The 25,595-nt window shown below is 40.2% G+C and overlaps 1 protein-coding gene and 1 pseudogene across 4 annotated transcripts in view; one reads left to right on the top strand and one right to left on the bottom strand.

The window, feature by feature from the left end:
- The window catches only part of PARP9 (poly(ADP-ribose) polymerase family member 9), a 46,487-nt gene that overhangs the window by 9,397 nt on the left and 11,495 nt on the right, over positions 1-25,595 (top strand). Inside the window, exons 2-10 of one of the 4 annotated variants that reach the window (XM_076002014.1) lie at positions 2,363-2,476; positions 3,300-3,333; positions 5,544-6,391; positions 9,185-9,403; positions 10,601-10,819; positions 14,685-14,742; positions 16,995-17,375; positions 21,833-21,975; positions 25,194-25,368. In XM_076002014.1, the coding sequence (XP_075858129.1) occupies positions 2,462-2,476; positions 3,300-3,333; positions 5,544-6,391; positions 9,185-9,403; positions 10,601-10,819; positions 14,685-14,742; positions 16,995-17,375; positions 21,833-21,975; positions 25,194-25,368 (2,092 nt within the window). In that variant the 5' untranslated portion in view covers positions 2,363-2,461. Of the gene's footprint in view, positions 1-2,362; positions 2,477-3,299; positions 3,442-5,543; positions 6,392-9,184; positions 9,404-10,600; positions 10,820-14,684; positions 14,743-16,985; positions 17,376-21,832; positions 21,976-25,193; positions 25,369-25,595 lie in introns of all 4 variants that reach the window. The other 3 variants (XM_012780491.2, XM_076002002.1, XM_012780489.2) reach the window with 3 other exon arrangements.
- LOC142870596 (centrin-3 pseudogene) lies at positions 19,399-20,177 on the bottom strand (annotated as a pseudogene).

Below are 25,595 nucleotides of genomic sequence, written 5' to 3'. Positions count from 1 at the left end.
CCCAGAGCCACTTTTTTCTTCTCATGTACAAACAAACAGGTTAAAGTCTTTGGTGAGGTCCCATAGCCCTAGAGTGGGGGTTCTTTTTAGTAAGTCTTGTTTCCTGGAAAGCCGTTTCCTAACTGTCGGCTGATTCCAATTCTTTGTTTTCAGGCCTGCTTACGGCTTCGTACAGAGAGGCCTGGCCTTTAAGGAGAAACTTGAAACCCAGATGCAGCAGAATCCAGACATTCTAAAGAATTCTCTGAGTTGTCTCCGACTGGTCAGCCTGGGAATTGTATAGATGGTGTCCTCATCAGGAGAGCTAGGGAGGGGTAGCCTTGGTCTCCATCAGGGAGGGAGGGGGAAGGAATGCTGGCTGCAGCCCTCTGCCAGATCTACAAAGTCTGGGGACTCCCCAGACTCCTGCGGCTATTGTTTTACAATCTTAATTTTTGCATTAACCACATTCTGTCCTATACATACTTTTCGGGCTCCCACCTGGAACAAACCGAACTTAAATGTAATACCTGTTCAAACAATAAAATGTAAAGTTAGGTATATTAAAATCTTTGAAAAGAGTGTATTGCCACAGCTCAGACGAGAGGTGCTGAGACTCTAAAGTGAAGCAGTGTCTGTGGGTGAGGAGGGTAGGGGCATATTTGAAAGTGATTTAAGTGGTTAGGACCCAGATATGGGTTGGATATAAGGCAAAAGAGAAGATTCAAAGAATTCCTAGATTTCTGAGCCAAAGCATTCTAGGAGACAAAGCATGGATTTTGGAGGGGAGCAGGGGAATGGGAAAGTGGAGACCAGGAGATAAAGGGCCCAGTTTTGCAGAGGCTGTGTTTGAAGGGACTCGGGGACAATCAGAGTTGACAAGTGAGGCTCAGGAGAGCCATAGCCTAGAGATACAGATACTGAGAGTAGTATTTGCAGTTGGTGAGTTGCAGCCATGGGAGTGGATGCATCGCCCTTGGAGGGAATATAGGATGAGGTGAAAAGTGCCTCTTGGACAGAATCCTGGGGCAAGTGATTCAGGGTGGATGGTGGAAGTGAGCCCAGGGAAAAGTCTGTAAAGGCACAGCGAGGGATAGCAAAAGAACCAAGGGAAGGTGGCATATAAGAAGCCAAGAAAGCAGTGTTTTAGGAATCAAACAATGAAATACTATAGAAAGGGGTCAAGTATAGGTTAGGACAGAACAAAGTCCATTGGGGTTACCACATGGAGGACAGTGACAACAGTTTCAGAGGAGCGCTGGTAGTGAGGTGGGAAGCCAGGCTATAGTGGGCTAAGCAGGAAGGTGGACCAGAGTAGAGTCAACTGCTCATTCCAGAAGTTTAGCTTTTCATAAAGAGAAGGAAACACAGTAGGAACCATTGATGGGAAGGTTTTTGTTGTTTTTTAAAATGCAACAGATTGAAAGATTGAATGTTTTGGGCAATATGCTCCTTGTTTCTATTTCTCCAGGGTTAAATGAATGTCACCTCCGCCGCCACGTCTATCCATAGGCCTGTAGAGCCTGGTGTGAAGACAGAAACGCGTGCCACATCTAACGCAAAAGCCCACAGCCAAAGCAGAGGCTGTCTCCCTTCTTTTGTGAAAACGGCAGTGCCCTCTGGAGGCAAAAACGCGTCTTGCTCTTGCATTTTACAGTTGTACTGAATGAGCGTGCTGCTTTTTCTTGATCCACAAAAGGATAGTGCTCTGATGCTGCAAAAATTTTTCTATTGCAAAGACATTAGAAATCATTTCAGAGGCCTGAGGATAGCAACAGTGTGGGCAATTGAGTTTTTAAGTATTTTCATCGTCATTCTTCTGAAAATTCACAATTTTTAATTCCTATCTATTAGATGGACAATCATTAAAATGTAATTTTAATGAAATTTCTTAGAATTTCTGACTTTTATCCAGATATTCCCCTATCTAATTAGGTCAAGGATATTTATCACAAATTTAGTAATACTTACCCCTCACAGGCACACGTGGTGTTTCCTCTTTCTTCAAACACTCCCCAGGGGTCTTTACTTACTCAGGAGGCTAGTTCTTTGAATGCTGTCTCACCTTTTGTTCTCATCCTCTTCTAAATATGTAAAAACTTGCTTCATGCTTCAAGGCCTGGCTCTAGTCTCCTCTCCTTCACAAAGCTTTCCCTGTTCCGGTTCATACAGCTCTTTACCTTCTTTGAACTGCCCTCCCGGTTTCAGTTGGCACCACTCCTGGAAAAAAATAGAAGGTAAACGGTGACAACAGCCGCAAAACAATGTGTGCATCTTCACCAATGATGTGAAAGACTATTCAAGATAGCCCCTACAGCATATTCTTACGAAATTCCTTAAGATTCTGGTCAATGCTTATTGCATCTTTTCTATTTATTCCTAGAAGTGGGCCACCGTATCTGTGAACTACAGTCTGTACCTGGAGCCTCAAAAGAGAGTATAAACATTTAAAGAACCACTCCCCCACCCCCAAACCTGGAGGATGGACTTTCCCATGGTAAAAAGAACAAATGTGTATATATCATGAACCTTGATCAACGCATGAATAGTTTTTCCTTTAACAGCAAGAAATCTGAAGTCTTCAGTTATACCTGACATCCTCATCTGGTTTCAATGGCTCAATAAATGTTTTTTCCTTGTACCATGTGGGAAATGGGGAATATCTAATCTAATCTAATAAACAGAGTCACCTTGAGAGTTGACTTTTTTTAAAAAAGTCATCTCAGCACTGAAAATCAGTATCATTTTGATTTTCTTCAGTTATTCAGCAGTTCTTCGTTTTCAGGATGGGGCAAAGAGGGTATAGGAGGGGGAATAAAAACAAGGAAATAGAAAAAGGCATCTCATTTGTTAAACTTGCAAATGCCACATTAAAGCTTGTGCCATGGAAAAAAAACACAATTGAAAGCGTGTCCTTACTGGTGGATAGGAGACGCAGCTGATGAGGCTCCTGTCTAGAGAAATCTCTTGAAATTTTGGAGACTGGAAGCTGTCCAGAGAGTTTGGGGTCATGTTGGTCTGTGGGCCTTTGGGCCTTTTCAAGTGTTAACCTCCAACCCTCATCTCATTCTTAATTAGAAGTGCATTATCCCTAGGGAAGTGGGTTGGGGGTCAGTGTTTGCGGGAACATTTAGTATTTTAAGTGTTTCAGACACACAGATTTAAAAAAAAAAAAACAAACACTTGCTCCCCTCCCTCCCAGACCCAGTCCTTTGAGCAGGGTTTCTGTTGTGTTGTATTTGTTAGGCTATCTTTGTTATCAGTAATCAGTAGTGATTTAGCTTCCATTTTTTAAAAAAGCCTTTCTCATTCTTTCACAGGATGCTGGAGCAACAGCTTACAATGAAAAATCAGGTACGATTACTTGGCTCTCAGTCTTGTTTCAGAAAGTCTTTGCTCAGATCTTTCCTCAGTGGAGAAAGGGGAATACGGAAGGAGAATGTCTCCCCAACAAGTGCTCAGGTGGGTGATGGCGGCCCCTTGTGGAGGCCCAGCCCATGCTTCAGAGGCGGTGTGGCGGCGGCCGGCATGTCCGTTCAGGGCCCTCATTGGTCCTCCCCTTTGCCCACAAGGTGTGAGACTCTTCTGACCACAGCCCTATAGCTGCAGTTGGCCAGAAGAGGGCACCACCTGATTGTCTCCTTGCTCAACAAGGACTAGAAGGGCCCAGTGGTACCTGCCTGGTACTAGGGGTGGCCCATTTGAGAGTTTCAGCCAAAGCTCAGGCCGGCTGGGCCTGACTACTCAATTGCTGCATTTTTTGGGTAATTGAGGCCACTAGAGGTCTTTCTTTCTTTCTTTTTTTTTTTTTTATTTAGGGCTTCCTCTTCTTGGTATACTAGAGGTCTTTCTAAGTGGCTCAGATTAGAAATGGGAGTTGAAGTAAAATATAATTACCACATTTTATCTATCTAAGGATGCACTTTTTCACCACATTTTAACATCTCTGAAATGAAGTGGTAGTCCTCCTGTCAATTGATGGTGTGCCACAGTTCAGTTAGCATCATTTTTTCGTTTTTCAGAGGCATATAAAAACAATGCCTTAGATGCCGTGGAATATAGTGTTGCAGGTTGGGTTCTCCAGGAAGAGAAGCTTAAATGGACTTACCAGTGCAAAAGGTGCATGTGAAAGGAAACAAGAGGAAGCCAAATTGGGCAGGCGGAGCCATCAGACTGTAATGAAAACCTGACACAGAGATTGCCCACCAGAGGTATCCCACGCTGGGCATACATGGCTTTGCTCCTCCATTAATGGAGTCTGCGCTGAGGAAAGCATGACCTTGGCTGGAAGCTGAGATAAGCCCGAAGTGGCTAATAGCCGGAGGCTGTCAGCTAACCCTATTTCCCACTTCATAACCAAATTAAAGGTAGATCTGAGCAGCACATCTTCTGGTCTGCCATGATTTTTAGTCAACTAGTTTTAATTCTGCCAAAATTGTGCCATGAAACTGGAGTATCATGAAGAATTATTTACTGTAGCAAACACTATTGGTGTCCACTCATTACTGTCAGTGTCCACTAATTTGCTGGTTTAATGTCCCCCCCCCACTGCTCCCCACCAAGGAGCTACCTGAACCAATGACCTATTAGAAGTTGGGTAAATATCCCAGCTCCTATAATTACCCCACCGGTGATATAACTGAGGCACAACAACTACACTGTCTCCCAGTGCAGTTGAACTTCATTTGCTTAGTAAGATACCCTTTGTTCATTTATTTTGTCTTGCCTTCCTACTCTGCCCTCCCCACCACAAGCCTACACTCAGATCCTTGTGGCAGGGTCTGCTCTTGAGAATACAAACTAAGACATTGACAAAAGCAAAAAAGTTATAAAGTCTCCACATATTTTTTATTCATAATTAAGTCCCTTCCAATACATGTGCCCTCAGCATTCAGGTCTTTCCAAACTCACCATTTTTACATACATTTAAAAAATTGGTGGCCCACACTTGTAATTCTAGCACATTGGGAGGCTGAAGCAGGAGGATTGCTTGAGCTCAGGAGTTCAAGACCAACCTGAGCAATGTAGCGAGATCCTGTCTCTACCAAAAATACAAAAATTAGCCGGGCATGGTGGTGCATGCCTGTAGTCCTAGCTACTTGGGAAGCTGAGGCAGGAGGATAGCTTGAGCCTGGAAGTTTGAGGTTGCAGTGAGTTATGATGATGCCGCTGAATTCTAGCCTGAGCAACAGAGTGAAAGCCTTTCTCAAAAAAGTAAAATAAATAAAATAAAAGCAAACAAACAAAAAACAACCCAACCAATTTCATGAGACCCATATACACAGTTTTCTTACCACCATCATTGTGTCATAGTAGCTATGACTTATGGAATATTTACTATTTGCCAGGCACAAGACTGTCAACTGGTGACCTATGGTTGAGAACTCTTGAGTATCCTTGCTTTAATTACACGTGTAGGTGAGAAGAATCAGGCAGGGGGCTAGAGGAGGTTCATTTCTCTTTTGCACATAGGGAACTCAGTCTCCTGGAGTGAAGTGAGATTACATCCTTTTCAAAGGAACTTTGCTCATTTCTTTATTTTTTAATCTTCTCTCCTTTTCCAGAGACTGATACTCCCAGAGAAAATGATAGTTGGCAAATTCCCATTAATCACCATGACTTCAAAATTTTAAAAAATAATGAGAGGCAGCTGCATGAAGTGCTCTGGAAAAAGTTTGGCTGTGTCTCTACCCTGGTCTCTCCAGCCCTGGAAGGCAACAGCAAATCTCTGCAAGTGTTTAGAAAAATGCTGAGGCCTGGGCTAGAGTTATCTGTCTGGAAGGGTGACCTAACCCAACATGCTGTTGATGCTGTGGTGAATGCAGCCAATGAAGACCTTATACATGGGGGAGGCCTGGCCCTGGCCCTGGTGAAAGTTGGTGGCCCTGAGATCCAAGAAGAGAGCAGAAGATGGATTGCCAGATATGGTAAAGTACCAACTGGTAATATAGCTGTCACTGGAGCAGGGAGGCTTCCCTGCAAAGTGATCATCCACGCTGTTGGGCCCAGATGGAGGGCAATGGATCCACAGGGATGTATCAGTATACTGCAGAGGGCCATTACAAGTATTCTGGATTATGTCATATATGCAAATACTCACATTGAGACACTAGCAATTCCAGCCGTGAGCTCTGGGATTTTCCAGTTCCCTCTGGATTTATGTACACAGACCATTGTAGAAACTATCCAGTTTCATTTGCAAGGGAACCAAATGTTTGGTAATTTGAAAGAAATCCACTTGGTGAGCAATGAGGACCCTACTGTTGCTTCCTGGAAAGCTGCTTCAGAACAAATCTTAGGGAAGAACGAGCTGGGCCCCTGGTTGAGTCACAGCGCCACCCATCCTCCCAATACAATGGTTATGAACAATCTGACTCTCCAGATTGTCCAGGGCTACATTGAACTGCAATTGGTAAGTCTTTATTTTTATTCTCTTGCACTGCCACAGATGATCCCTGAATTGTTAATTTCCTATTAAATATTATTTGAGCATACACTATGCAACACTGTGTAGAAAACATCTTGTCAGGGTTAAGAATATGTATGCTAATGGGCATATGTAATCTCAGCTACTCAGGAGGCTGAGGCCAGAGGATTGCTTGAGCCCAGGGGTTTGAGTCTAGCCTAGGGAACATAGTGAGACTCCATCTCTTAAAAAAAAAAAAAAAAGTGAAAGAAAGAAAATTTTTTAAAAATTAAAAAAAACATTTTTTTTTTTTTTTTGAGACAGAGTCTCACTTTGTTGCCCAGGCTAGATTGAGTGCCATGGCATCAGCCTAGCTCACAGCAACCTCAATCTCCTGGGCTCAAGCAATCCTCCTGCCTCAGCCTCCCGAGTAGCTGGGACTACAGGCATGTGCCACCATGCCCAGCTGATTTTTTCTATGTATATTAGTTGGTCAATTAATTTCTTTCTATTTATAGTAGAGACGGGGTCTCGCTCTTGCTCAGGCTCGTTTCAAACTCCTGACCTCGAGCAATCCACCCACCTCGGCCTCCCAGAGTGCTAGGATTACAGGCGTGAGCCACTGTGCCCGGCCAAAAAAACCATTTTTTTTTTTTTTTTTTTTGAGACAGAGTCTCGCTTTGTTGTCCAGGCTAGAGTGAGTGCCGTGGCGTCAGCCTAGCTCACAGCAACCTCAAACTCCTGGGCTTGAGTGATCCTTCTGCCTCAGCCTCCCGAGTAGCTGGGACTACAGGCATGCGCCACCATGCCCGGCTAATTTTTTATATATATATCAGTTGGCCAATTAATTTCTTTCTATTTATAGTAGAGACGGGGTCTCGCTCTTGCTCAGGCTGGTTTTGAACTCCTGACCTTGAGCAATCCGCCCGCCTCGGCCTCCCAAGAGCTAGGATTACAGGCGTGAGCCACAGCGCCCGGCCTCCATTTTTTTTTATTTAAAATTTTTTTTTAAAAATATGGACTTCAGAGTCAGGCCATCTGGATTTGAATACTAGCTTTGCCATTTACTAACTGGGTGACCCAAAGCAAGTTACTTTACTTTTTGGTCTTCAGTTGTCTCATCTGTAAAATGAGGATAATGATAGCACTTACATCTTAGAGCTGGAATCAGTATACATAAAATGCTTAGAATCGTGCTTGGTACATGATACATGTTTATAATTATTATTGCTTTTGCTGTTATTCTTAGGCACCATCAGGAATTAGAACAGTCTTTGATCCCAAGGAATCTAAAATCTATTATTTTCTCATGTTAAAAATTTCTTTATTTGAAAAATCTCACTGCGGAGAAAAACCATCTCAGCATTGTTGAAGCAACCTGTCAGTGGTAGACAAAAATAGTATTTATAATACCAGGACACTATTAATGAAAAAATGTAAATAAGACAAAAATAATATTTAGGATACTCGAGGACCCTGGCCGGGAAGGGAAGGAGTCAGGGCAAGAGTGAACCTAGGTATTTCTGAGTTAGTGCAGCTCCCTGCTAGACAGAAAGCTCTTTGAGGATGGGGATCATGGCTTATTCATTTCTGCAGACCCAAGGCCTGGTCTGGGCATGCATCTAGATGTTCAGCAAATTAACAGTGAATAAGTGGAGGAGGCAGCAGGCAGCAGGGACTGCAACAGAGCGAGAGAAAGAATGCAAGGCTGTATCCTTTTGTTTTCTGGATCAGAGATGTCACTCTTAAGATGGTTGCGGCCACAATCAAATAGACTTAATCATCAGTAAAAATACCACTTATCACCAATAAGACAATTAGAAAGAAAAATGAGGGGACCCCAAGAAATATTTATTCAAGAAATCATTAGCATACTAATTTAAAATTAAAGTGGAAACATTCCAGTTGAATAACATCCCTTTAACTGAAATTCTATTGCATGTCTTTATTGCCAACAGTATTAAGAATTTTAAAATGTTTAAAGGATGCCAGTACCCCCAAATTGCAAATTCTAACTGCACTTTCAAAGTGAAGCATTCATGAACATCCCTGAGAATTGCCTAAGTTACCCCGAAAGGGACGTAAATCTATCAGCATGATTAGAGGATTCAGGCATGGGTGGAGGAAGGATACTACCTCCTTGAATGCAGCAGTGAGAGCTAACTAGGAGATGACATTACTTAAAGTACAGTCTATTTCTGAAAAGACAGATGAAGAACTGGTAAGAGGGGTCACCTGTAGCATGGGTGGGTGAGTGGGGGATCTGGGACTCCACCAAGCGGGAGGCCTACTTTTCACTGAAGACCTTTTCATCTCATTTGGACTTTCTTTAACCATGGACTACTTATCTTAAACCATAAAAACATTAGGAGGTAGAAAGGTCCTGAGGAATTTTATTTCTTGTCTATTTAAAACAAAACAAAATCCCACACAGAAAAAAGCGATGGTGGTGGGGCAGAGAATGAAACCATTTATTGATGGAGCTTAAAATAAATCACAGAGAATGCTCAAAATCTAAAAATATGGGCAGTGTAATCCAGCAAGGGGCTAACAGATGTTTGCGATAAAAATTATACCATCTATATATTGACATAATTTCTGAATAGGACAAATAGGTTCATAGCAATCAAATGATCACTCGTTGGAAATATGAGTTTCTATCCATTTTTAAATGAATTTTTGTGGATTTAGGATATTCGAAAAGTATTTTTCAAAGCTCTTCAGGAAAATAAAGATTTAAATTAGTCATTTAAGAAGAAGGAATTTAACAGTGAATCCTGTCCTTTCTTCCCTTTTCAGACAGATGTAATTGTTATTTATGTACATGGAACTGGTGTTGGTGTAGGACTTCTGTCAAACTCAATTCTACCACAAGCAGGAGTTGAAATGAAGTGGGAATTTGAGAAAAATGCTAGACTGTCTGAAGATTCCCAGTTTGTAGGGATCACGAGAGAATATGAATTGCCCTACCGATATGTATGCCATGTAATCTGGCCTTCAAGATGTCCCGAATATCTAGTAAGTTTAAAATAAATGTATCTTTATGGAGTGTCATAGTCTATTCAGTCTTTATTAAACTTGCATCCTTTCATTACATTCATGAAATATTGTCAAGTGGTATAGTCCCCATTTTTTAGCACCCTTGTGAATACCTGAAATACTGAACAAGTACAGTTGCCATAAATTATCTCAAGAAGTTTAATTTAAAATGTTACCCAACCCATGTCTAAATTTTAAGTGGGCATACTGCAAATAGACGCTGGAGCATCAGAGCCCCCTTGGTCTGAATAGTGCGTCACCTCACCATACCCAGTGACCCTGTAGACCTTTTCCTAAGTAGGTAGGAGATTCAGCCTCTCTGTATCTCCTTTCATGTGTTAAATTCCAAGAAGAGCTGGGATTTCCCTTCTGCCACCATTTTGGTCAAATCTATTACCTGTGGTCTCTTCCCACCTGTGCCTGCTGTGGAGCTTGGCTCTCTTGGCTGACCCTTCACTTGAGGCACATAAAATACAAGCATTAAAGAGTAGCGGGTACCCACTCAGATGTGGAAAGAGGAAACTTAAGCCCCTCCTCTGCCTTAGTCTATCTTTTTTCTTCACCATTTCTTGTCCTCTCTTGACTAGAGCACTCTCTAATCCCAAATTGGTCCTCCAGTCTCTCCATCCATCGGTTTTCCAAAGTTCTTCCACAGACAGCCTTCCTGTATTGGTATTCAATTTGTTGTTGAAAAGTTGATGGAAGTTAATATCTGCCCAAAATACTAGCACTTCTCCAGGAAGAATTACATGATTGATCTTAATGGCACTGAATAAATGCTGCTTTCTTATTGTAATCTCTTTCTCCTTTGTTAAACTTCCAAGAGCTCTTTATATTGACCTGGAAGTGGCAGGTGAGTGGGAATAAACTAACTGATGGTTGGCTCTCTGACCTGAGACATTGGGCAAGCCTACATAAACTGGGAGAAATCACAGGGCCCAAGTGTCCTGAATAGCACAAATTGAGCCACTCGATTGCTGGAGTTTCTCACCATCTAACCTTATAGCTGTAGAGTGTTGCCCATGGAGTGGGACCTCCCCTGCCCTCTGAGGAAGCATGGACATGACCCTGAGGGAGAGTGGAGGTTGGCATTGTAAAATACGGACAGAATCAAGGGGTAAGTGAGGCCTTACTTTTGACTCAAAGGTTGACCTTAAATTTGTGTTTCTTCTACAGATATTGAGAAATGCAGTGAGAAAGTGTTTGGAAAAATGCCTTGAGCTAAATATAACTTCCATTTCCTTTCCTGCCCTTGGGACTGGAAGCATTACGATAGGGAAGGAAGAAGCAGCAGCGATTATGATTGATGAAGTTTTAACATTTGCCAAAGACCATTTGAAAAAAAAATTAACCGTAAGGTTTGTGATCCTTCCAGGCCAACTGGAGATATTTAAGGTAGGTTAATATCTTAGAAATGTCCTACAGTTCATTCGTTCAACATCTGTTGGGTATCTCCAATGTAAGACACGCTGCTAGGTGCTGTACTGCGTGGTGGTGTTCTAACTTGGTGAAATTTAGTTTTTATAAATCACTTACCTCTGACCTGGTAAAGAATGTCATTATAGAAGCCATGTTTATCCCACTTTTTAGCTTCTCTCTTTTCTTTTGTTGGCATTTATTCTTCCCTCTGCTCCTTAAAGGTAAGCAACCTCCTAGCTTTGGTGTGGAGTCCTCTGCTCTCTCTCTTCTCTCTCCCTCCAAGAATACAACTGTTCCTAAGACTTCTGCCATAACTTCTGTAAAGTCCTGTCTTCAGAGCCAACTTCAGACCTACATCCCCAACCCTGTCCCATTTCTGTTTGGATCTCTGTCATCTCAAATCCAATGTATTTAAAATAAATTATTTGTCCTCTCCTCTTCAGTCGATGAATTTTCCCTCTGAAATCCCAGTGAATCTGAGCTTTGCCTCTTACTGGCTGTGTGATCTTGGGCAAGTTAGATTACTTATCTGTGCCTCAGTTTCCTCATCTTTTAAAAGGGGGTTAATAACTACCATCCGATAGAGCTGTTTCGAGGATTAAATGAATTAATTCATGTAAAACACTTAGAACAGTACCTGGCACACAATAGGCCCTTCGCGAATGTTAGCTGTTATTATATCAACTGTAATAAGCTGTAGTTCACCGAGTGCTGAATTATTACCAAATTAAAGTGAATTATTTATCTTTTCTTTCCAACTAGATTATAAATTCTTTAATGGCGGGGGTGTGTCCTGCTTTTGCCATATCCCCAGTACTGCCCTCAAATTCAATCTCTTCTTTCCTAACTCATCTATAGGTAACCTCAGAATCAGCTGTGGTCTAGCAAAATGGAGGGACAGGTCTCGCAGGGGAGTTTGTCTTGCGTGTCTGAGTATACAGATCTATGTGTTCAGCTTCTTTAGTTTTCTCTTCATCTTAGCTTTTTGTTCGAGAGTGGACAGGTTAGGTTGAGTTTCTAACATGTTAATTAGTCCCCAATATACTTGGCATAATTAGTATTAATATATATTGCTGTGCTATTCTGCCTTTAAAGTACCAACCACCTCTTTGCTTTATTCTTGCTTTGGTGGCATTTTCAAAAAGACTTTAATGATGTTAGGGAAGAATGAAAAGGAAATGAAATAAGATACAGCAGCTTAAAATAGGTTTTTAAGACATAGGTTTCTGATTCCGCTGACAGCGACATCCAAGTGCTAGTGAGACTTCCTGGCATGTGTCTGGGTCCCAAGTCTTACTTCCCACCTCCTGACCTGCTCTGTGTGTGGTTGCCATTTTATCTCTTCCAACAAGGAAATGAATTTGCACTTGTTCTAGTTTGGTCTTTTCTGGAGCAAGTGTAAAGGTTCTCATTCCTTCTGCTGCCAGTTAGACACAGGGAGATTTGGAGCATTTGCAGCTGATTCTGGTGGCTGCTTTCAAGCTATCAGTGTGACACATCGCTGAAGACGGAGCTGGAAGAGGTGTTCACAGTGGGCTCTCATGAGCCAATGTAAGTCGGCTCCAGTACACCACTGCGCCTCATCCACAGCTAGCTGGTGAGATGGTGGCGCTTGACCCAAGGAAGTAGCTCACCTTCTGATAAAATAAACCATTCTGTCCTTTGAATGAAGTGCATCAGTTTCCTCCAAGCAGAGGACTATCCCTGGGCCCAGAGAGGTGCCCTGAGCACATCCCTGAAATGTTTGTAAAGCACCATATCCAAATAAGAGGAATTAACCACATCTAGAATAGAAGGTTTATTCTCTCCAACAAACAAACAAAAATGTGCAAGGCAGTTCAAGAAAAGTAGAAAGATCAACCATAGCCTGAGAGCTCCCCTAGGGACTAAAAATAAAAATAGTTGCCATTTTTTGCATGGGCCAGGCACTGTGCTAAGAAACTGTCTCATTCATTCTTCCCTCAATCCTGGGTTGAAGCCACTGTTGTCATCTCCATTTCATAAATGGAAAAACATAACCCAGAAGTTAATAATATGCACACAGCTAGTCAAATGGCCAAACCAAGATCCCAACCTGGGTCTGTCTGTCTGCTCCAAAAACCTAGATTCTGAATGAACCACAAAAACACAGAAAAAATAATTTGAGAAATGATACATCTTTAATTTTGGGGCACAAAGGAGAGAATTATCTTACACAGTGAATTACATTATATAGTGAACATTGACCACTCCTTCAAGCTTTTTCCAACATTAGCACTATATTATATCCATATGGAGGTATGACATATGTATACACCTCCGGCCTTCTAATAAGCCTGTCATTTCTTCCTAAATAAGTCTTGGAATGAGAGATGTGTGTACAGAAAGATGCAAAGATAACTTAAAAAGATCGTCACAAAATTGATTTGTCAAATATCCAGAGGTGACCTTAGCCAGGAAGACCAACTTACACTAAACTCACAATAAAGTGATATTTATATTCACACACTCATATTTTCCAATTCAGAATTGACAGTGAGTAAATAATTCCCCAGCTGACTGAAATACTTGTGTGCACCAGTATTTCATGATGATAAGGGGCCTAGGTGGAACCGAGTGTCTATAAAAGGTGACGGATGGTTATTTAACAAATATGTATTGCATATCTACCTTGTGGCAAGCACTGTGTCTTGTAATAAGGAACACTTCTCCAGGTCACATGACAGACATCTCTCACATTCGGTGTTAGTCACTCATAGACAGACCTGGAACAACACTACCAAATTCTTGCGCTTTGGGTCTACTTTTCCAAACTCCTTGAAGATCATATGCTTGTGATTCACACCTTCTTTCTTTAATGTTCTTGCTACTGATTGCTACACTTCTTTTTTACATTTAATTCAAAAGCCTTGTCCAAGGATTTCTAACCCTGCAACACATCTGACTTTTAAAGCGACTTCTGGAGAAGGCTAGCTTTTATCCATTGTGTATGACAGTTCTTATTTATTTATTTATTTATTTATTTATTTATTTATTTATTTATTTATTTTGAGACAGAGTCTCACTCTGTTGCCTGGGCTAGAGTGCCGTGCCGTTAGCCTAGCTCACAGCAACCTCAAACTCCTGGGCTCAAGCGATCCTCCTGCCTCAGCCTCCCGAGTAGCTAGGACTACAGGCATGCGCCACTATGCCCGGCTAATTTTTTCTATGTTTGGTAGAGATGGGGTCTTGCTCTTGCTCAGACTGGTCTCGAATTCCTGAGTTCAAGTGATTTGTCCACCTCTGCCTCCCGGAGTGCTAGGATTACAGGTGTGAGCCACCATGCCCGGCCCATTATTAGTGTTTTTATTGTTAGATAATATTACCTCATTTGTTTTATTTCTAAGTGTTGGGATGAGGAGGGCCTCTTCCCTAAGTACCTTGTCAGAACCTCTCTAGGTACTAAACAATGCTAAGATTGAGGGCTTTTTGCTTTTTAAATAGCAGATGCAAATGTAATTTATGAAGAAAATGTCCTATAAATTAAGAAATTTCATGTTAAAGTTCAGATGCAAAGGAAAATCTAGTCTTTATCGCATTAATGACCATCTTTTCAATGAAGTAATTACAGATGCTCCTTGACTTGATACCAGATTTTGGCTTACTTTCCATTTTTCTTACACTGGTTTGCCTTATATGTTTTAACAGAATGTGGTGCTCTTTCTTAGAACTTTCCTAAAGGCTGTTTTAGATTTGTGGCAGTAGGAATGGGAGCTGACAGTGGATAATGTCAACTGTGGTATGTGCAGGTAAAGAGAGAGATTTTGATGACAGTTGCTATGCACCTTGCTTATGACCCACAGCTCTGTTTTGCTTCTTGTAGATTTTCAGCACTGAAATGGCAAAGAAATCCAAGATGCTGGGAATCAACAATTATAGTGGTGAGTAAGAAATTCATAGGTCTACAAGTAGCATCTCCTACCATTGGCTCATTCTATTTTTGATTATCTGAACTAATAGAGGGGAGAAGAAGAAGGAATAAGCCAAATATATTTCATTGTGCTCCTCTTGGATACGAACCTAATCTATACCTTGACCATGACTCTGCTTTTTTTCAGTCCAGTTTCATGATATGTCCACACAGAGGCTGAGTCATAGTAGATAATCCACAGTCTAGATAGTTCATTCATAAATATATGCCTGTAATTTTTTCTAAGAAAAAATTATGTCCTCGAGAAACTGGCTAAGCCAGTCACTCTTTCTGCTCTGAACATCCAAATAGGGTTACTTACCACTCATTACAGAAAACACATCTCAGTAATACCAGATAAATGGGTTAATTCTATGTTACTCAAACCTGAGTAATCACTGGGATCACAATGGAAACTTTAAAAACCAACCAGACAAACAAAAATAGGTATACCTGTAGGCCGCAACTCTGTAGATTCTAATTCTGGAAGGCTGGGTCTGGGCCAAGGGTATATATTTTGAAGGCTCCCTAGTCAATTCTGCTGAGCCAGGGTTGGGATCACTGGACTAAACCAATCCTAATTGTTGGGGGCTGAGGAAGAATTAGCTTTGTCTCATAACTCCATTCTTTTAGTGGAGTTGGGTGGACTGAGATGGAATGTTCAGTGGCCTGACAGTGCTGGAAGTAAAGAAGGGGAACTTTAATAGTTCTAGTCTGGGACTGTGCTTTTTATGAGCCTGTTTAATTATCTGTACAGTGATGATAATGAAAGACTGTTGTGAGGATAATTGGAGATTATGTAAAAGTGTCTACAAATTGCAAAACATTAAATAAATGCCAAGGGATAAATAATTCATGAGAAAATGGACAAACTCCCCAGGTGGCTCAGGGAGGGAGAGATTCCTTCGGTCTGGAAGGTATCAAGAATGGATTCATGGATGAGATGGTTCTAAGCTGGCATTTGAGGCTGGCAAGATTTTCAGTGTCCAGAGATGGTGGGGTGGGGCACCCAAGGTGAAGAACACCCACAGGAGCAAATAAATCCAGTGCATGTTTGGGGAACCACAAGGAATCCCAGGTAGCTAGATAAGAGGAGGAGTTTTAGATGAGGATAACATAGAAAAGGAACATATAAAGGTCTATATGTCATTAATATGAATAATGGGATGTGTAAAGTCAGATGTGTTGCAGGGTTAGAAATCCTTGGACAAGGCTTTTGAATTAAATGTAAAAAAGAAGTGTAACAATCAGTAGCAAGTGATACCATTTAATTCAGCAATTCTTGAGGATATCTGTAAAGGAATTGTATAGCATAAGATAATAATTGACATTAATAATGATTAATGATCTCAGATTATCAAGGAAAGGTTAAACTGTTTAGGAAGGCAGAAAGGTATGTTTCTGTTAGAAATATTTAATTCACAAATAGTTAAAATTAAATGTGTTTTGGTGCTAGAACAGTTATTCTTTCGTGATTTGAACAATTTAGTTATCTAGAGGAATAGTGCTTGCTTTGGCAGCACATATACTAAAATTAAAATAATTGCATATATATTTATATATTTACATATATATATGAAAAAATGAGGAGTGACTCCCAACTCCACTCTTTAAACAGCAAAAGGTCCATAGTGTCCTGTCATACACAGATAAGATATAATAAGGACTCCTGGGTAGTGGAATTATATATAGGTATTTTTTCCTTTCATTATAGTTTGATAATTTTCTGATTTTTCAATAATAAACATGTTATTTTTATAACCAGGGATTTATGTTTAAACTTTTTTTTAAAAAATAATTTTCAATTTTTAAGCTCTATGGCTTTCAGAGATACTTGATTTTAAACTTGGTAATAGCAGGAAGTTAAGAGAATTCCATTTAGCAGGAAGTGATAGTTAATATCCAGGGTGAGATCACGAGGCGAACTCATCTGTGAACTGACAAATGCAACACAGCAGAGGCAAGATATGGTAAAGCCAGCCCGTTACAAGATAAAGTCTGTGTTCCCAAGGAGGCTTACATTTTGGTGTAAAAATGTGTTTACACTACATATGTAGATTTCCTTTATACTCAGCTCAGCTTTCAGGGATAGGTACTTAATTGGAGCTGCTACTTCTGACAATGGTGACAATATCATTGGGGTAAACACTGGCTATGGTGTGTTGTTCTGCACTATTGTAAAGCCCACTAGCCTTATGTGGTTGCTTATGGTAGTCATTTCAGCCCCCCAGTTGACCAGAGAGGAGAAAAGAGAAAATGGACTTGAAGCTAGATCTCCTGTCATCAATTTGACAACATGCAACAAGGAAGAGATGTGTGAGGCCAAGGCATGGATCCAAAGAATACTGACCCTCCGGAACCAACACATCATTAAGAATAATCATATTCTGTACCTCGGGAAAGAGGAACATGACCTTTTGTCTCTGCTTCAGAAAACCTCAAATGTCTCCATCTCAGAGATTATCACACCGGGAGAGGCATGGTTAGAGATTAAAGGAGCCCAGACTGACCTCATTGAGGCGGTTCTGAGCATTGAACATATGCTGTGCAAAGTTCAGGAAGAAGTGGCAAGAAAAAAGGAGCAAGGACTTTGGAACTTGTTAGGTGAGTAATTTTTCACTAGGTTAGAAAGTCAGCTCTCCCAACTGTTCCTTCTATGGAGCATAAATGTATATGTATGTATGTGGGTAAGAAAGAGAATGGGAGAGGAGAAAGCAAACCATTCTAGTTCTGTGTTAGATCATAAACTTGTATGAGACCTTTTTTTGCTCTCTTTCTACCATCAGGGTTAGTCATCAGTAAATGAACACACACACACACACACACACACACACACACACACACACACACACAATTGGATTCACTTATAATAACATGGGTTGCTTAAGTGGCAATTACAGGGAAAGCCTAGGGTAAAACCGAAGCCTAAGCCATGGGGAAAAAAGTACATCCCCGATTTTGCAGATGAAACATTTAAATGTAGACACATTCCACCTGATTAATTTATTTCTTTTATGAGTTTTATTGCATTTATTTGTTGCTGACAGCATTAGGAACTATAAAATTGCTCACTTTGAGCCCTCTCAACAATGAAATTATTCACTGGTAATGTGAGGTACACTCAAGTACCTCTCATTAATGGGGGCTAAACTCATCAGGGTAACTGTGGAATTTGGGTCTGGCGAGATCCTTTTAACAGAGCCCAAAGCGAACTAGGAAATTATACCTTTTATAATGCCACTCTGGGAAAGAGAGGATTATTTCATTCAACTAGTGCATACTGCACCCATGATTTGTGTCAAGCATTGTGTTAGGTGTAGGGGCTACAGTGATAAACAAGATGGACATTTGGACAAGTAATCAGGTTAGTTATAATAAAGAGGGTGAAAGTGCTCTGGGATCATTGAGGAGACGCACCTAACTCACACTGGGGAGATCAGGGGCAGCCTTCTTACAGGTGTCATAAATGGAGAACTAATTAATAACTAGAAGTTAACTAGGCAAAGAAAGAAAGTTTCAAGAAATAAGACTGTCACAGGGCCTAGATTGTACAAAACCTTATTAATCACATGAAAGAGTTTAGAGTTTTTCTTGAAATAAATGGGGAACCTTGAGGGATTTTAAACAAAGATAAGATCAGACTTGTGTCTTAGAAAGATCGCTGGTTGTAATGCAGAGAAAGATTTAGTAAGACATACAAAGATTTAGATGCAAGATTTCAAAGGACACCTTATTTTCACCATGTGTTTGTATTAAATAAAAATAATTCAGGAGGAAATGCTCGAAGTAAGTGGGAGTTTGTGATAAATATTGTATCCACATTCCACAGAAAACCAGTGTCAAAAAACTGTAGATAGGCCGGGCGCGGTGGCCCCACGCCTGTAATCCTATCACTGTGGGAATCTGAGGTGGGCGGATCGTTTTAGCTCTGTAGTTCAAGACCAGCCTGAGCAAGAGTGAGATCCTGTCTCTACCAAAAATAGAAAAAATTAGCTGGGCATGGTGGCGCATGCCTGTAGTCCCAGCTACTTGGGAGGCTGAGGCAGGAGGATTGCTTGAGCCCAGGAGTTTGAGGTTGGTGTGAGCTAGACTGACACCATGGCACTCACTCTAGCCTGGGCAACAGAGTGAGACTCTGTCTCAAAAAAAAAAAAAAAAAATTGTAGATAAAAATAATACACAAGTGTGACAACCAAGATTATGATTCCCACTTAGTTTATGGCAGTGGTCCCCAACCTTTTTGGCACCAGGGACTGGTTTCATGGAAGACAGTTTTTCTATGGACCAGGGGTAGAGAGAGTAGGGTGTCATGTCGGGGGGAGGGGTTATTGAGCTCAGGTGGTGATGTGCAGCCTGTTTCCTAACAGGTCATGGACCCTTACCAGGCTGCAGCCTGGGGGTCGGGGACTGCAGGTTTATGGGATGTTATGAATGTGGATGTTTACACTGACACCAGTGTCAGCTCAGAGAACAGAATACAAACAAACACTAATTTCCTATAAAGCTTGTGGCATTACTTTAACTGCATTCATAAAGTTGACCCATTCTCCCAGCTATTGGCAATTTAGAGTCATGTAAGCCCCTTGTTCTGCTGCAAGATGGCATTTTTTTTCAATTTTTTTAAAACTTTATATAAAAGCTGTATTATAAATACAAAGCTAAACTATTTGAGTACTAATAACACAGTTCATACAAAGAAACTTAACAGTAGTAAAATACAAATACACAAGATGCGTATTTTTGGTCCTTTTGGAAAAAAACAACAAAGTTAGTTTCTTTTTTTACATGGCTCCAGGCACAAAAATAGAATATAAGATGGTAACTGCAACATTCTTAGTGTTTATCCTTGCAATTTTTTAAACGTCACCAGTCATAATAGCAATGAACTCCTCTTGATTTATTTCTCCATCACCATCTTTATCAAATTCTTCTATCATAGCTCGGAGTTCTTCATCACTCATGTTTTCACCCAATTCTCTGGCAACGTGCCGCAAATTCCTCAAGCTGATTTTACCTGAATCATCATCATCAAATAGTTTAAATGCCTTCAGTATTTCTTCATGTGGATCTCTTTCCAATATCCAGTCTGTCACAACTTCATTAAAATCTTCAAAGGTGATTTTCCCTGTGGCTTCTCTGTCATAATCTTTAAGAATCTTCAGTACATCAGCCTTTTTTACATCAAACCCCAAGGCTCTCATTGCCACCTTTAATTCATGATAATCTATTGCTTCATCTTTGTCTGTATCAAATAACTCAAAAGCATCTTTAATTTCTTGTTTCTGTGCCTCAGTGAGTTCTCTTCTTTTTTTCCTCTTAGTTTTGTCTACTACAAGCTCGCTTCTCAGAGCTAAACTCATTTTCTCTTCGGACAAAGACGTTCTTCTCAAGAACAATTTTTAACCCCTACCCAAGGCAGCAGGACTTCCACAAGCCGTTCGTTCAACCAAGATGGCATTTTTGGTAGTTGATGACTAAGCATATTATTCCACAACAGCATCTCAGACGTTCATGCAAATACACCCTTTCTTAATCGGATCTCTACAATAAAATGGATAATTTTGAGATGAGTTATTATAAGGAACATCAAATATCCATCATAATGATAAACTTTTTTAAAAATCAAAGTTAGGCATCCCCTCCTTTTTATGTTACTCTTTTAGTCCTTCCTAGTGAGTGCTTCTGACCGTAGAAGTGTGTGATCTTTGCATCCCCAGTACCCAGCCCAGCGCCTGGCATCTTGGAGGAGCTCAGTAAAAATGTTTGTTGAACTCAAGTGAACTGCACTCTAATGTTACACCTTATAAATGTGAGCTATTGCTCTTCAAAGTTAATTTAATAGTCTCTTCCTTTGAAGTTTCCTGGCTTTGGACCTCCCCTGCCATGGAGTTTTGTCCTTCCTGCTTTTTCAGATTTACAACTTGGCTGGATAGTGAGTTCCTCTTGGTCTATCACCTGCCTTTTGTGGTTAAATTGAGCCCACTCAGTTAGATAATGTACTGGGGATTAGGTCATTTTAGTATACTTGGCCGTAAGTCAAATTGAGAATAAACCAAGAGAAGACAGCCTTTTTTTGGTTTCCATTGTCCACTTGTACATTTAGTCCAATAAAGAGCTCATTTGGACAAAAACAGTTTGTCTCTTGAATTTAAAAAAGGAAGGAAAGAAGGAAAGAGGGAAGGAAGGAGGGCACTAGGAAAGAAGAAAAGAAAGAAAAAGAGAGGGAGGGAGGACAGACAAGACACCATAGACTCTTTTTTGTTGTTTTTGTTTTTTTTTGAGACATATAAGTGTAAGAAACCATAGACTCTTAATCTCCAAATTTTGCTCTTTATTGTTGGGTGGTATCTGAGTGATACATGTTCCAAGTATTATACCTTGTTCCCTTACAGAAAGCACTGGTGGAAAGCCAGGTTTATAATCTTAGATCTTTACTTACTGGCTGTGTGATATTAGGCAAATTACTTAACTTCTCTGAACTTTAGTGTCCTTATTTGTAAAATTATGTTAATTATTTCAATGGTGGTGCTGTAATGATCAAACTGGATAAAGATTGAAATCTCTTTGAAAACTTTGAAGCATTATATAAATGTCATATCCTTTTCCATCACTCCTTAATTAATGTTTTCTTATGCCTACCTCTTTTTGCTCATAGGCATTGGGGCTAGAAATAAAAACATTTCCTATGAGCAACACAATTATATATCATCATACAGCACTGCTTGTGGGGAAAGGTTATATATTAATGCTCTTTTTTTCTCACATCTCCTTGGCCTCACCATCTAAGTTATCCAAACACAAATTTATTACCCCTCTATTTTATCCTATGATTTCTCATAGTATTATAGCTTTCCTTACAAGTCCTATACAATATGAGGCATACAGTTTAAATTGCCTAATCTCTTTCTCCTAATTTCTGTTTTTGAATTTGTTTTCATTAAATTTCTTTACAAACTCTCTTCCCATTATCTCCAAATAAGGTCACACATACAAAAAAGAATAACAAACTCTTTTCCCTCTTACAGAGCCTTGAGAAAAAATATTGTGTTACTCATTTTTAGGACAATGGACTCATCAGCAATCAAAAAGCCAAGATGAAATGAAAGAAATGAAAATCATGTTTCTGAAATATTCAGTGCCTTTAACTGAAGAACTTCAGGATCAAAAGAAACAGTTTGAAAAATATGGTTTGCGGGTTATAAAGGTATACCTAATTAAGGGGAGGATTTGGCTCTTCTTGCTATTAATTTACTTGGTTCTGTAGCAAAAAGAAAAGCCCACCTGGCTGGGGGCAGTGGCTTATGCCTGCAATCACAGCACTTTGGTAGACTGAGGCGGTAGGATCACTTGAGTCCAGGAGTTCAAGACTGCAGTGAGCTATGTTGACACCGCTGCACTCCAGCCTAGGCGACAGAATGAGACCCTGTCTCTAAGAAAGAAAAAAAAAAAAAAAAAAAAAAAAAAAACTCACTTACTGATGGCTCTAAGCTGACTCTAAGCTAGCTGCTCATGTACCTGGAACCCTAGGTCAGTAACGCTGGAAGGAGAGCAGGGAAGGGCAGGCATGAGGAATATAGTTGGAATGAGGAGGTAGAAATTATGTCAGGACATACAGAAACACAGATTCTAGATCCAGAAAAGAGCCATCTGCCTATTTTTGAGTGAAATCAAAGAAGTGGAATAGCAGTTATTACTGTATTATAATTGTTTACCTATTTTATTAATATCTCTCACTAAACTGTGAGTTTTAAGAGGACAGAGACTATGTCTATGTTGTTAACTATTTATTTTGAAATGTCTAATTTCAAATCAAAAGTTTAGCTTGAGGTCAGGAGTTGAAATCAGTGGGAGCAAGAGCAAGACTCCATCTCTACTATAAATAGAAAGAAATTAATTAGCCAAGTAATATATATAGAAAGAAAAATTAGCCAGGCATAATGGCACATGCCTGTAGTCCCAGCTACTTGGCAGTCTGAGGCAGGAGGATTGCTTGAGCCCAGGAGGTTGAGGTTGCCATGACCTAGGCTGATGCCATGGCACTGACCCTAGCCTGGGCAATAACGGGAGACTCTGACTCAAAAAATTAAATGAATGCATGCATGCATGCATGCATGAATGAATGAATGAATGAATGAATGAATAAATAAATAAATAAATAAAAGTATGTTAAAAAATATATAGAGGGAGGGTTCTCCGCTTTAGCCATTATTGTGGTTAATCATTTCACTGGTCTCAGCTCCGCCAAAAACAAGGCCTGTGGGTCTGGGGACTGCTCAGAAGTTTTAAGAAAGGATTGAACTCCTCTTGGGGATAGAGGCCAGACTACAAGTTTCCAACATCAGGGGGTGGGGGGGGGAAGTTTTAAAAGAACACAAAATGTTTCTGTCCTTTATTTTTTTTTTTCCCTCTGTGTAGACCATTCCCTCTATTACACTGGGAAATTCATGATGTTGAATATTTTTTCCTGGGAGAAACTTTGTGGTCGGCTATGTTAAGTAGGAAGTGTGTTTTATATGTTTCCAAGACATCATAAAAAATTCAGCAGACTCATCTATGATTATTAGGGAAATGAATGATTTTCCTCTCCTAAATGTGGAGGTACCACAACAAGCTGCAGGAGGACGCTCCCGGACACCTATCCATGGACAGAGGCCCCTCTGGAATGTGTCACTCACCCTATTCATTTAGAAATGTATACTTTCAAATCAATAAAATTTCCCCCACCCAGGTTACTGTAGTCAAGTCCCTTCAATCTGATCCCTAAGTCTGTTCAGCCTCAGTCCACGACCAAGGAAGGCCTAGTCTGTAAGACCAAGGAGCCCGGTGCCCAAAAGGAATAAGGACAGGCACCCACGTGCACGCACAAAAAAAAAAAAAAAAAAAAAAGTTTACCTTATTATATCTCAAACAAGAAGCAGTACAATTAATCAAAGTATGCACCTAAACTATCAACACAGTTTTGCCATCTTAACAGTAGCTTGTTTATGCCAGCAGCAAAGAAGCCTGGAGAGCTGGTGGCAATGAAATCATGGAAGGCATTTCCCACAGCTTGTTGAGAATTGGATATTTTTCCTTGCAAGAGTGGTCCAAAGCCTAGAAGTGGTAGTCAGTTAATGCAAGGTCTGGTGAATACGGTGGATGACAGAGAGTTTCCAAGTCCAGCTCCTGTAGCTGGAGCAGCATTGTTTTTGTGACTGGGGTCTTGCAAGAGGATTGGCCTATCTCTATTGACCAATCTTGGCTGCTTAATCGCAGGCATCCTCATCATTTCATCCAATTGGTTGCAGTAGACATCTGCTATAATCAATTGACCAGATTTCATGAAGCTGTAGTGGATAATACCAGTGCTGGACCACCAAACAGATACCATTAGCTTTTTTTGATGAATATTCGATTTTGGACTGTGTTTTCGCACTTTGTCTTTATCCAATCATTGTGCTGAACACTTGATATTGTCAAAAAGAATCCATTTTTCATCATATGTGACAATATGGTGTAGAAATGATTCACCTTTATGTCGTGACAGCAAAGAAAAGCAAGCTTCAAGATGGTCTCTCTTCTGATGCTCATTTAATCCATGTGGTACATATCTATTTAGCCTCTTTACCTTGCCCCTTTGTTTCAAATGGTCCAATATTGTTGGAATAATAATGTCAAACCCTGCTGTTAATTCATGCATAGGTTGAGATGGATTTGCTTCCACTATAGCTTTCAGTTTATCATTATCCACCTTGGTCTCAGGTCACCCATGTGGCTCATTTTCAAGATTAAAATCACCAGAATGGAACTTCTTAAACCATCACTGTACGGTCATTCATTAGCCACATCCTTCCCAAACACTTTGTTGATATTTTGAGTTGTCTACACTGCATTGTTTCCACAATGGAACTTATATTTAAAAATAACACAAATTTTTGACTTATCTATAGTTTTACAAAAATTGCTCTAAAAAAATTTGAAAGATAATCACAAGCCAAAACCATGCATTTTAAAGAATGAGGATGTACCTTTACAAAAAAAAAAAAAAAACCAACCAAAAAACCAAGAAGTGTCAAAGTGAAATGTCAGAGATATCAACTGTCAAACTTAGTACTTAAGGAAATCAGACATCCCATACTTAATAACCTAATATTTTCATCACCAGTGCCTGGTACATAGTGATTGCTCAGTGAATTTTCATTAAATTAATTTATCAAAGAAGGAACACAGGGAATTTTGAAGAGCTAGAAGTCAAAGTAGAGGATTGGGGGGAGGAGGTAGAGGATTGGGGGGAGGAGAGCCTCTTATGCAACTTTATATGAAAAGCAAATTTCATGCAAATTAATATGCACATAAACATCTTTATTTTTGAAGCAGTATAACAGGCAATTTAAGGAGTTGTTCTCCAGCCTCTTTTTCACTTTTTCTTTTCCTTGGTTGTAGGTAGAGGAGATAAAGAATGAAGTTCTCATGACTGTCTTCCAAAGAAAGAAGAAAATGATGGAAGGGAAATCACATGGTAAACCTGTGAGCCACATACTGTTTCAGCAGGTCCCACACCAGTTTTGCACTACGGTGTGCAGAGTTGGCTTTCAGAGAATGTACTCAGAGCCCTGTGGTAGGTGTCAGCTCCTCATCATTGTGGCTACTCTGTGAGAATTTGTGAGCAGGCATCAGCAGATAGTTCACTACTAATAACATTTGTTGCTCTGGGGAGGGAGATCATTGGTGACTAGAATTTAGAGGTAAAATCTTTTGGAAAGAGTGATATTTTTCACTTTTCCTTCATATCTTTTGTTGGTGATGGATTGTACATTGATGAAAGTGTGAGCAGTAAGATCCATA

This window comes from Microcebus murinus, chromosome 1 (genome assembly GCF_040939455.1).
Source record: "Microcebus murinus isolate Inina chromosome 1, M.murinus_Inina_mat1.0, whole genome shotgun sequence".
Classification (NCBI taxonomy): Eukaryota; Metazoa; Chordata; class Mammalia; order Primates; family Cheirogaleidae; genus Microcebus; species Microcebus murinus.
The sequence above is the reverse complement of the archived record's forward strand: the minus strand, read 5'-3'. Positions and strand labels throughout refer to the sequence as shown.